This window comes from Buceros rhinoceros, unplaced genomic scaffold (assembly GCF_000710305.1).
Source record: "Buceros rhinoceros silvestris isolate BGI_N320 unplaced genomic scaffold, ASM71030v1 scaffold31215, whole genome shotgun sequence".
Taxonomy (NCBI): Eukaryota; Metazoa; Chordata; class Aves; order Bucerotiformes; family Bucerotidae; genus Buceros; species Buceros rhinoceros.
This window is the reverse complement of record NW_010413895.1, coordinates 5,307-17,900: the sequence shown is the minus strand read 5'-3', so window position 1 is coordinate 17,900 and position 12,594 is coordinate 5,307. Positions and strand designations below refer to the sequence as shown.

The 12,594-nt window shown below is 50.5% G+C and overlaps 1 protein-coding gene across 1 annotated transcript in view; it reads right to left on the bottom strand.

Moving 5' to 3' along the window:
* The window catches only part of SLC9A6 (solute carrier family 9, subfamily A (NHE6, cation proton antiporter 6), member 6), a gene marked incomplete at both ends in the record, with an annotated part of 12,159 nt that extends 318 nt beyond the window's left edge, over window positions 1-11,841 (bottom strand). Inside the window, 11 exons of the mRNA XM_010136918.1 lie at window positions 2-75; window positions 535-646; window positions 2,311-2,424; window positions 2,624-2,712; window positions 2,938-3,043; window positions 3,273-3,414; window positions 6,924-7,029; window positions 9,366-9,478; window positions 10,446-10,522; window positions 11,190-11,267; window positions 11,642-11,841. Coding sequence (XP_010135220.1) covers window positions 2-75; window positions 535-646; window positions 2,311-2,424; window positions 2,624-2,712; window positions 2,938-3,043; window positions 3,273-3,414; window positions 6,924-7,029; window positions 9,366-9,478; window positions 10,446-10,522; window positions 11,190-11,267; window positions 11,642-11,841 — 1,211 coding nt within the window. The remainder of the gene's footprint in view (window position 1; window positions 76-534; window positions 647-2,310; window positions 2,425-2,623; window positions 2,713-2,937; window positions 3,044-3,272; window positions 3,415-6,923; window positions 7,030-9,365; window positions 9,479-10,445; window positions 10,523-11,189; window positions 11,268-11,641) is intronic.
* Window positions 11,842-12,594: the final 753 nt, after the last annotated feature.

Below are 12,594 nucleotides of genomic sequence, written 5' to 3'. Positions count from 1 at the left end.
TGCTGAACATCATCTGCCGGGCGTACGTGGCAGTGTCACGGATGGCCAAGGCAAAGGCCATGGCTCCTCGCAGCCCTGCCAGGGAAGGGACAGCAGAGGAGCTCTGTTAGCCCATGGCACAGGCAGCCACCCCCAGCACCAGCTTCCTCACCCAGGTTTCATATCATACTGCCCCACGTGCAGTCCTGTCCCTCTGACCAGAGGAGACCACGGTGCTGATCACAGCTCTAATGGTGATGATTTGACAGCACACACTGTGAAAGCCGGGGTTATCCCCACGCTTCCACCCCCGAGAAAGGCAAACCTTCCTTCTGCCCCACGCCGTGCACTCCAGCACAGGGCAGGAGAAGCTCATTCCTGCATCTCAGAATCAAGGCATTCACAGCACTGAGCCTAAAGGAGCCCCTTCCCGCCCAGCCTCTTCTCCAGACATCGCCCATAAGAGCTTCAGAGTTGAATAAGGAACATTTCCAGCTGCTTGGCAGTGAGGAAGTGCTGGGCCACCTGGTCGGAGGCAAGGATGCAATAACATACCAGCAAACATTATCATATGCTGTAAGTTTGTTCCGATCTTATTTCTTCTCCCCAAATTCAGTAAAAATGACAGTGGGTAAATATTGGCAGCTCTTCCTAGGAAGATAGCGAGCTGTATTTGCACACGTTAAGGAAACTGCTCTTGCTATGCCTCCCATCGCATCCCAGCCCCGCGCACGGAGCCAGTTTCTGCTGCCTGATGGAAACGCTGGGGAGCCTCAGAAACGCTGGTCCTCGGGACACAAAGATAAAAACCCAGCTCTGAGTACTACAGTTGTGGGGGAAGAGCATGCTACTGCCTCAGCGAAGCAAAGCACACACTGCAATTCGGGAACATCAGACAGAGACAAGGACAAAAACACAGGAAATGAGCAGAGGGCAGGTTTGACGAGTGCGAGAAGAGAAAAACCACCATTTCCCACCATACACTCTCCTCTGCCAGGTCTGTTTTCCACCCCAACAATTATTTATCCTCTGCGAAGCTCAAGTTATCACAGCTACCACAAGCCCTCTGACACTCGCTGGCACACCACAATTCACTGGTGTCACCACAGCTGGGTCTGAAGCTTTAAGCCAAGTCCCATTCCCAAAGATTATTCAGCAAAATGAAAGCAGCAGCAGTTGAGAAGGGGGAAAAAAAAAAATCTAATACTCCTTCTGTTTTCATAGCCTGTGAGATACAAGAATCACCAGCCCCTTCATACTGCTTTTATCTTTGAAGCTGTGGCTTTTAATACCAGCACCCAGATGGCAAAAATATCTTGGAGCCAGTATTCAGCTCAGCCTTCAATAATATGGAAAATGCTTCCAGCTTTTATGTTCTCTCCCGAACATCATGAATTTGCATAGAGACATGTTTCACGATCCCTCTCATGAACGAGCTATTTCAGCAGTGAGCTAGCCAGCTCCTCCTGAAGAGGCACAGCACCAAATTCCGACTGAACCACCCAAACAGCGTTTTCCTGCGCTTCGCCCCCTTTTCCCCACTGCAGCCCTGCAAAAGCTCTCCAGGGAAGTTCAGCAGACCCCGCTGCAAAGCCACGCGCCAGCACTGGCAAAGATAATGTTTTATTTATCAGTATACACCTGCTTCAGTGCAGGCAAAATAAGGGTGAAAATAATCCTGCACATCTGAACGGGCTTCCCTGTGATATGAGAAAAACTCCTTCAAAACCCTTGTTTTTCTGAGACATACCAGAGCCAATAGCTCGTTTCCGTCAGCATCAGCCTGCAGAAGGGGAAATCCTTTCTCATGACATCATTCAGAGGCAGCTACTGAAGTTGTAACTGTGCTATTTGACCAAAAAAACAAAAGCTTTTTTCATGACCAACCAAATGGAATAGCAAAGGGGGGAAATAAACAGAGGAAATAAGAGGAAAGGGGAAATAAGAGCTATAAGAGGAAATGAACGGCTATACCAGGCCATTCCCACTTGCAGAGCCACTCCTGGTGCCATGCTGCCACATGACAAAGCCTGGCACTCCCGCACCACATTCACGTCAAACACCAGCTCCCTGCAGAAGCTGATTCGAATGCCCATGAAAGGAGACAAGTCAGGAAAACCCAGAAAAGCTGGGGAAAAAATTCTCCATCTTCTTAAAATAACCAGCAAAGGCACCATCACACAGGAGAAACCTCCTTTTAAAAATAAAGCTAGACTGGCTGAAAAAAACTCCCACACATTTGAATGAAAAACACAAATGGGAACGAGGCACCTTTCCCTTTCTTTTTTCTTTTTTTTTTTTTTGTCTTATAAAATGGGCTCCAAAGGATACGAAAGCCCCCACCACGAAGGTAGGGTTAAAGACGTGGTTCTGGAAGGTGAACAGTGCAAGTCCCATGTAGGAGAAGATGAAGTTTTCTGCCAAGAAGTTCAGAAGCTCAAACAACTGAAAGAGAAAAACAAATGAAAAGCAAGTTAGACACAGCAGATTTAACAAGAAAAACATGTTAGCCCATCCATCACACAATAAACGCTTCTGCAGAGGCAACCCTAGCAAAGACAGATGCACCTAATTCAGGCTAGAGGGAGGGAAAAAATATTGAACTTGAAATTCCGAGAGGCTGAAGGCGGTGAGGAGCTCTCACCTGCTTAGTTCTGTGCTGGGACTCTGTAGACAGGTTGTTATAGGTATAATGGGCCTGCGTGATCCCGCAGAAGAGTACGGCCACCACACCTGGGGAGCAGAGCAGCATGTTAGACCCCTGCTCGTGAAAAGGGAGCTGAGCTGCACCCCAGTAGTGCAGAGGACTTAATGCAATAACCCCAGAACCCAGAGTAATTAAACTTCGGAAAGCAGAGGGGGAGCCCCAGCTGCAGCCGATACTGGGAGAAGCAAACCCAAGAGCCCCATCACCCCTGCAGATCTCTGTCCCAGACACAGGGCTGCGCTGGAGCTTGCCTGTAAAGCCACACGCTTCGGCCAGCAGGAACGTGCTCCAGGACATCAAGAAGAACAAGCCAGTCTCCAGCAATGGGAACTCACGAAGTTTGGTGAACTTGGTGACGTTGCAGATGGTTAAGGACAATTTGGAGAGAAACCGTAGGCTAAGAGTATATCAAATCCAGCTGCGTATCATGGCAACGCTACACAGCCTGCCCCTAGAAAGGCTATGGCACTGCCTTTCGCTAATTTAGGGAAAAAAATCAGGAAACCTGCATCTGGGTGAGATGCAACACAGCAAAAAGAGAAGCTGTTAGGCAAACACTTGGGAAAAAAAACAACAAAAAGGATATTAAAGCTGTCACAACTCCAGTAGCTGCTCCCATTGCAAAAGATCCACTGAATATCCCCAGGAAAATCCCGATGGACTTGAACATCGCTGTGACATCAAACGTGTGGCTGTTGTCGCCTGCTGGCTGGTATGCAACAATTGAACTGAAAGGAGGAAAAGCACAGACAAGAACCAAACACTCCTTAGTCCAGAGGGAGAGGCACCTCCACGGTGCTACCCGCGCTTTACAAAGGGCCAAAACTGCTGCAAACACCCAGCCTGAGAAATGGGGAGGACAAAACCGGAGCCCCGCACTGCAACCCCCCCGGGACGGCAGCACCCAGCAGCAGCAGCGCAGCCCTGCTTTGCTGGGGAGTTCAGGATCCCCTTTGCTCCTGTCTGGCTTTCTACAGCCCAGCCACCCCTCCCGGGCATGGCTCTGTGCTTGCTCCTTCCAGACGTTAGAGAGCACCGGACCGAAGCCTGTCTCTTGCACGATCGCCTGCAAACACATTTCCTAGGCAACAGTCCCTCATTTATGAGGGTGTTTGGGGGGTTTGGCATCAGCTCTCTATAAAGCCAGGCACTCTGGAACCACAAAGCGTTCAAGCGAGATGCCTACGTGTCTCCTTTGACTCCACCGAGGCAGCCGATGAGACTGTCCCCTGGAGAACTGCAAGTTACGCCGTTTACTGCACTTGACAGGCAATATGTTTATTTTGCACTGCCCTGAGTTCTGAACTGAAATACGGTAGGGTAGCAAGGCAAACGCACAGCGCTGGTTCACTACAGCAACGCTATTATCCACCAGACCCAACAGACCCTTGTGATGAGACGGCAGATCGGTCTGCCGTGCCGATGCCACCTCTGAATCGCCATCAGCCGTTCCACTGGTTCACCTGCCGAAGGCTGAGATACAGCGGTCCCCACCCATCTCCTAAACCCCACTTTACCATCACCTCCTTGTACCACTGTCCTTGATGTAAACTTACCGAAAACATAACTCTCTAGCCAGCAATCCCTCGGCCGTCGCTGTTAAAGCTCTCTGATGTGAACTTCAAACAGCTGCTGTTTGACCTCCCGAGTTATGCTGGAACGGAGAGTTACTGCCTCACGCACACATCCCGCAGCGTTCTTCCCTCACTACACACCAACGTTCTTCTGCCACACGAATGACAATCCTCCCCCTTCCAACACATCACGGGTCGCTTCCCCTGCTAAAATTCCCTGCTTTTAATACATTTCATTTTCCTGTGTTGTCTTTAACACTGCAAGCTGTGATTTAATCTCTTTCTTCAATGCCATTCTCTACTTCCCATTCACCAATGTGCTCATATTCTGGGGTTTTGGGGGTTTTTCTAGATCCAGACTGGTTTTGTTTCCCCTCCTTAACCAAATGTTGTGATGTCGGTTTTGCGTTTTAACCTCTTACAGTTTTCCTTCTGGTTTTGCTTTTTTGCATCGTTAATAAGACGTTATTGCCAGCTGCCCTTTGTGTGCTTCATTTCCCCTGTCCCTGCCCACAGAGCGCCCCATGGCATTTAGCCCCTGTGAAAGCTCGCTTTGGAAGAAGTAGGTAAAGACCCTGCGGCTGCATTTCCTGCCCTGCTCCTGAACCACAGCCCCTGCACCTCGCTGCCCACCAGCTTTCAGTTCTGGGTTCAACTTCTCCTCATCCTGCAACTGGTTCCCTGCTACCAAGCCAGGCCAGGCCAAGAGAGCAGGAGGCGGGAAGGGCAAGACATGGACCCTGCTCCCCAAGCACCGGAACAGGCATTTATCCGGGACTGAAAGCAGGATGGAGAGGAGCCCCAGGGCCACCGAGCTCCCGGCAGAAACTGTGAAGGAGTCCCAGCGTCTCGTCCTCCCCCAGCGAGGTGACAGTGCCCACTGCACTTGTTCACCATGTGCAAGCAGCTGGTGGTGCTGCTTGGGGCCATCTCCGAACCCACGCACTCAGTCAGCTGTGGCTGGAGCCCCTCCTCACCCCTGGGACAAGGTGGGACCCACCACCAGCTGTCATCCAGGCAGCAGCACCTCCATCAGCGCAGCCTGCCTGTGCAGAAACTACCTGAGTTCCCATCTTCCCAAGTCACCCTTGCACCTCCTAACTGGGGAGCAGGTCTTCTGCTTGTGGGAGCAGAACCATCCCCTTGTGGTTCCTCCGCTTACATCTCTGTTGTGAAACAGGCAAATGCCAAACTAAATTTTAAAAAGGGGAACGATGAATAGGAGCTCTGGACGGCTCTTGGAGGAAGTCTCCTTCCTGGAGCAAGAGGCCTTCGCATCCTCCTGGCACCCAAGATGCAGTTGTGTCCAGGGTTTTGAGGCTGTCCTTATGACACCTGCACCACCCGATACCCACCGTGCTGCTTGTGGTGACCACAAAGACCGCGGCAAGCTTGAAAACAAGCGTGGGTTAACTGCCAAGAAGCGCTTGAGAAATCGGCATGCTGCTGGGTCTGTCTGCACGAAAGTCTTGTGGCAAAATAACTGCTGACTGCAGCTCAGAGCTGCTGTTTTGGTGCAAATTATCTTATTTCAGGGAGGGGGATAGATTGAACTCAGATTGTGGAAAGAGGAAGGTGGGAAATCAGAGCAACAGCTACAAAACTGATTCTGAAACAACAGAAGAGGCAAATCACCGGGCACGGTGCAGTCACCTGCGTGTGCAGAGATCCACCACACGTCACTACGCTGACCCTGAACCCATCCACTCCCACCCAGAACCTCCCAGCGCAGGCTGGAAGACCTCGCTTCCTCCTCCTCTTCACTCAAGATCACTTCTTAAATGCGACCTGCAGTGACACATGCAGCATAAAAGCCAGAACGAGCAACAGAAGCGGTTCCAGAAACCTCAACAGCAACGTTCAGTTCAGTAAATACAACTCCTGCGGGTGGCGATACACAGCTCGCAGCATGTTACTTGCTGCCTCCACCTCAGTGAAACCCACACCACCAGCACACCGGAGTGACAAGTATTCCAGAAATATTTTCTGCATTACTCTCAGCTATACATAAACCTGTCACCATTGCAAATATTCTGCATTCCCAAACAAATTCCTATGATGACAACGCAGTGAGAATGCAGATAAAGTATGTCCTACATGCAGAGGACATAAAATATTAGAGAACATAAAACATTCTTTAGAGAGGCACCAAGTTTCCTACAGGTTCAGTCCAGGGTATTAACTCCAGCTGTAATAAATACCAACTTCTCATTGCACAGAAAGGGCGGGGAGAAAGGGAACAGCTGCTTTACCAACTATTTCCACCTCAACAAAAGCAGGTATTTGTGGGTGGGAAGGAAGGCAGGTAGGAGCAAAACCATCAGCAAGGTATTTCCGCAGGGTCCTGTGGCTGAAAAGCCGGCACGGTACTTCTCCCATTTCAGAGGGACATTAAAACCTCCTTCTGGCTGAGTCAACCGGCCACAAAAGCAGAACTATCCCTCATGCAGGGGCAGTGGTAAGGACAACTCTCAATCCCAAGCTGCAGCCTGCAGGGAGGAGATGCCCCAGAAGTCACTACAGCTTTTGGAGACGCTTACTATGGAAATCCGACCTTGCAAACACCAATGCTCCTGTTTCGCAGGAGCGAGGCCAAGCGGCCCCCCCCAACACCTGACATGTAACACAGATAACAATTAAAAATAAAAACAGAACACACTTACGAAGACAGCACTATGGCAACGGCATCATTGAGGACGCTTTCGCCAAAGAGAAGAGCATACAGCTCAACATCAACCTGGAGTTCATGGAAGATGGCAAGAACAGTCACTGACAAATAGAAAAATAGAGAGACATTCAAAAAGGTGCTGTTATTTTGGTGTAGTCAAAAGCAAAACGCCCCTTTTCAGAAAGCTGCCTTCCTGCACGTTTGTGCCACTCTGCTGCAATGGTGCCAGCCACCCCCCATGCTCCCTCTGATAATCCTTCTGCCCTTTCAGATTTGGATCTACTTGGCCATTTCCCTCCTCCTCCCTTCACCATAACACATCCTGGGTATGAGGTCTACTTTGTCCTTACTGGGCTGACACGAGCAAACTCTGCTCTGAGCTTCCTGAGGGTCTGACCTCAGGGGCTGGACCATGGTACCATGGTACCACAAGCCACCTGGCTTTGGGGATGCCATTATCTTGGAGCATCAGGCAGAGCTCTCCTCCGCCTGCAGAAGGCCAGGAGGATGCAGGCTTGTCCAGGATGACGGGCGTCTTTTCCTTCCATCCCTCATACTCCGAGAGAAATCCTCGGACTCAATACAGGTAGACAGACTGGAAATGCCAGCATTGATGCGTTAACATTTCAGACCTAAACAGAAAAAGCCAGGCATCAGCTCAAACCCTGAGTGCGGGTTCCTTGTGATTTACGGCTGCACGGCAGAGATCAGAGGACCCTCAAGCCCTGCCACAATTCAGCGGTTCCAAGAAGATAATGAAAACGCAGCAGGTTTTGCATGTCAGCCTTGCAAAGAAGCCACAACATCTAAAGCAAGCAAGATGTAACACGTGGTGCATCGTGCGCAGCTCCGGCTGCTGCAGAGGGCTGAGCTAATTCCAATCGACTTCTCTCAGAGTCCCTTAAAACAGCATTCAGGGACTCATCTGCGCACACCGAAGGGGGCTTAGCCCATTTGCGCACAGTGAAAACGCTCTGTTTTCCCCTGTGAAATCTTCTTGCTCCTATTTTGAAGCCTGAGGAAGGGATGCGACGCCGACAGCTCGTCTGCAGCATTTCTAAGCATTATTTCTACCTACAGCCCTTGCCTGGTGTCTGCCCACCTGCCATCAGATCCAGCACATGGCCATCACATCTGTGAGGTGCTCCCCGCTCTGCAAGTGTGCCCCATCGCGATGTCGACACCCTGGCTAAGTTACAGGGAGGATGCTGGACCTTGGAGCCACGTGGGAACAGCTCCCCAGTAAAGGAACCCGTGGTCTGAATGCACCCACCCGAGACACGTTCGGAGAGGCTGGGAAAACATTTTATCTTATTTTTTAAGTTAGCGTTCTTTTAATAACAATATCATCAGTAATAGCCACATCAATACCTGGCACTGCTTAGGGAGACATAAAAAGTAATTAAAAACTCATGGGCAATGCACACCTCCCGTCTCCACTGGCAGGCAGATGTGGCTACTGCCACGTTACGCTGCAGGTTACGTTCTGCAGCGTTGTTCTTGCGTACATGCATATACACATACAATGCTCCTCGTTCTGCCTTTGAAAACAAAAATGACTCATGGTTAGCATGAGAAAGTCCCGATTCGTCTGGAAATGACAGCCCCTGGCACTTGTTTCAAAAGGGCAGAAGGCTTGGCTTATCCAGGAGTGCAGTCCCTCCCTTCCACACAAAACTGACTGGTATCTGCATTTAAAAAGATCCCCCAAAGCTAGCGTAGCATCAGAAGGGCGGTGATGCTGCCATCCCCAGCCCCACCGTGCTGGTCTCCAACGCAGGAGCCAGGCAGCGAAGGAATGAATTCAAAACCTGTTCAGCAAAGAGCAGGAGGAAAGAGAGGCCTTTTTGCGGTCCTGTGTTTTCAGGTGAAGTCGAACATGCAAATAAACAGCTGTGTAAAAGCAATCGTGAATTAAGTAAAATTCAGTTGGACGAGGCATGTTTTTCATAGCTGATTACAAAGCGCATCAGTAGACTGAGATGTCACTGCTGTCCTCAGCCGTGCTCACTAAGATCAACTTTCAACTAGATTTGCACCTGCCAAAATCCCACACAAACGAAAGCAAAATAAAATCCCTAAATTAACTCAAACTGACGGAACCCTCCCCACATTACACATCTTGTTCTGCATCAGCTGTTGGCACAGGGAGGCAAAGACACAATGGATCTGTCCCAAAAACCCAGCGAGGTCATGGGAGAGACTGCAAAGATTCGGGAAAGCAGAGGTTTGGAAGGTTTATTACGTGTAACTGGAAGGAAATAAAAAGGCCTGGCAACAAATCTGACCCCTAAGAACATCACAAATAAATTAAACCCCAAAATTCAGAGGGAGGGAACTTGCGGGTGTTTCAGACTTTCTACCCCTCTTTACCACAACTGAAAATAGATCAAAATGTCTGTAAAATGAGGGGAAAAATCTAAACCGTCTAACATACCTGGGTCAGTAGCCGATACGATGGCACCGAATAGGAGACAGTCAGTGAAGTAGAAGTCACCCCCGAGCTGCCCAGTGACTTTCATCAGCGCCACGCAGCCATAGATGACAGAGCTGGTGATCAGAAGCAGCAATTAGTCATCTCCGCAGTGCATGAAAACGACATTCAAATGGGCTCAGCTCCCCTAGATTTGCCAGATTAACCTCTGAAGTTATCCAACCACCAGGGCACCGGAGAACTGTCCTGGACGAGCTGAGCCTGGTGAAACCACAGGGCCATGGCCCTGGAGACGAGTGTGGCACCACACACAAAAGCATCGGCTGCACGAGGCCGCAGACGCGGTGCCAGTGAGGAGCCAGGACCAGAACTCCTCCACGAGCATAACACGGCCAAAGGAAAGCAGCAGTCAGCTCGTGCGGTCCCCAGCAGCTTGTGGGGTCTCACGATCGCTTTGCAGCGTTTATCCCACACATTTCAGTGGGATAACCTTGGCCTGACTTCGAAATGGCCCAGACTTTCAGCAAGGAACAAATAATGCAGGTGCTGAGTCTGCTTGAATCCTCCGGGCTCTCCAGTGGAAAACACCCTACGCCGCCCGCGTGCTACTATTCATAGCAGGAACCATCTAGCTCCCTCTGCGTGTAGGGATAAACAACGCGAAACACAATCTGTGCTCGCTAAGCACCTGCTTCCAGCAAGTAAGGACAGGACACGCATTACAATCCCACCCTCTACTCTTGTGTCACCCGCTGTCAGGGCTGTGCTTTCAATAACGTGAAGTTACTGACAGTTTTGTCAGTACAGTCTTCAGAGAAGAGCGAACCTTTCCCTGCCGTGTATGTAACTACTCTGTATGGGACGCTGAGAAAGCACTACCACAATTAGCCAGCAACCACCCTGTCCACGCAGCAAAAGTTTGGAGAGTAATTAGCATTATTTGCCGCTGCCGAGCAGCAGTAGCAGAGGGCCTGTGTGATCTTCCAGGGCTGGGATCAGCAGCCGCAGCTCCATGCTCAGATCACTGCCTCCCAGTGCGGCTCAAAAGCCCGCAGAAGAACCAGACCAGCTCCAGCTACTCACCCGATCACCAGGCAGGAAATTGCAGTGCCGAGAAAAGCGTATGCTAGGATGGACCCCAAGTTTCTGAAGAAGTGCCTCTAGAAGGAGGAGGGGGAAAAATATATATATATATACATATTTTGCTAACAACTTATTTCAAGCCTGTACAGGCATTCCACCCACACAGTGTCCGTAGCAACCTGGACCTTGCTCAGACACCACACCACAAGCTGGACAAGCATGACTGAGCAGTGCCCAGCACAACAGCGCGCACTGCCAGCTCAGCAGATGTTCCTGCAGCATTAATAAACATATCTTGTTCCTGAACCCGTGTATTTAATCAGGTGCTGTTCCAAGTTCTGTGGAAGATTTCCTAACCCAGCAGCATTCCTCCTTCTTTCCCCCGCAAGTTAAACAGGATCATTCTCTTCTCATTCCAAATCAGCATTTCGGAGAGCTGCTGCTTTCTAAAACCTGCCCCCCTCCCCTGTGTTTCGAAAGCAAGGATGGCTGAAACGGCTCAGCTGACCTCAAGAACCCCCGCACTGGAAACGGTTGAAGTGACTGACCCTTCCCGGAGCAGAGGGATGGACATGACTGACTGGGGGTCTCTCAGCCCTGCTTCCTACCGTCCCGCGTGTGCTGGGCAAAACCATACGCAGCTCCGAGCCTTGGCCTGCTGAGCAAGCACTAAAGCACTCCCAAGTATTAAAAATGCTCTGGAGACAGAGGAACTCAAACCGTAGGCGCTGTAAAGGCACGTACCCTTTTCAAGCTGTAGCCTGCATAAAATATAATTGGAGGAAGCAAAATGTTGAAAAATACTTCAGGATCAAAAGTCACCTGTTAAGAAAAAAAAAAACCACAACTGTAAAATGGTTTGTTAAGACTTTGCAAGACAAGACACACACAAGAATGTCATATAACACACATGGAGGAAACCCTGTGCCCCCACCAGCTGAAACGCTGTGGGGTCAGTGCTGAGGACGTGTCTGGGATCTTTTGGTGACGCAGCCCAGAGTCTGAACAGCTTAAATTAAGATCAGCTAAAACCAGAGTTTCACTGCATTGTGTTGAGCTTACAATTTATAGCTGATCACAATCTGACCGAAGTTCAAGATGTAATTAATTAATTGATTAATCCCGCAGATACAGGACCCATCCCCATGGAGGGAGTGGGGCGCATCGCTCACCTCCCCAGTCGCCGACTCCCTTACCTTTCTCAGCATCTCATTATCCTGGACGTTATTGAGCTCCTGGGCGCTGATTTCCCCCTTCAGGGTGTACTCGTAGTACTTCCCACTGACGTTCACCAGCAGCGTGGCGGGACTCGTCTGCACTTGGCAGCTCAGTGTCACGTTGTTGACATCACTGGGGACGTGGATGCCGTAGCGCAGGACCACACCAACCAGGACCCCTGTGGAGGAAAATGTGTTGGTGAACATGCCATGGCAAACTCCTGGGATGATCTCTTTGTGTGTGGATGCAGCATCAGGCATGCCAGGATCCTGACCCTCTGCTCAGCTGCTGAGCACGACCACCATCCAAATCATGCCCACAGAATATTAAAATTAAATCACCCACGTCGTCCCATCAGCCACGCAAATGCCGCATGTTCATGTGGACTTTGACACTAGCCGTGACTGGTCGTAAAGGCTTTTAATCACCCAGCAGCCAGTCAGACCCTTGCTCTAGTGCAGCAAACAGCTGACATCAAGGGCACGTTGGTTTTCTTAGGGCAAGCACCGTGGCTTTGCTGGTACACAGCTGAGGACCTGGGCAAGGCGCTGCTCACACGTGCCCAAACCGTGCACGTTGCACCTGGAAAACTGATAGCGTCACATTGTGCCACTACAGAAATACATTAAACCCTTTGTTTTTGTAAGGGATTAAAAAAAGGTACCGAGGAACCATCACAAATGTTTTGAGGACAGTGAGCATCCTTCACAAGGCCCTGTAGCACATCACAGCCTCGTCCCACACCAGGGAACTTCCGTGGTGCACAACAGCGATCCCCACTGTATAGAAAATGTGAAAGTTTTCCCTTCCAGGCTGGCCACCTGGGTCTGCTCCTTGCCCCCTGCAAGCGCCAGCTCTGCACCGTGAGCAGCAGCCCTGGGGCAGCCCCGCGAGCCAGAGCCGCCGCCGGCTCGCCTGGCGCGGAGGAGCG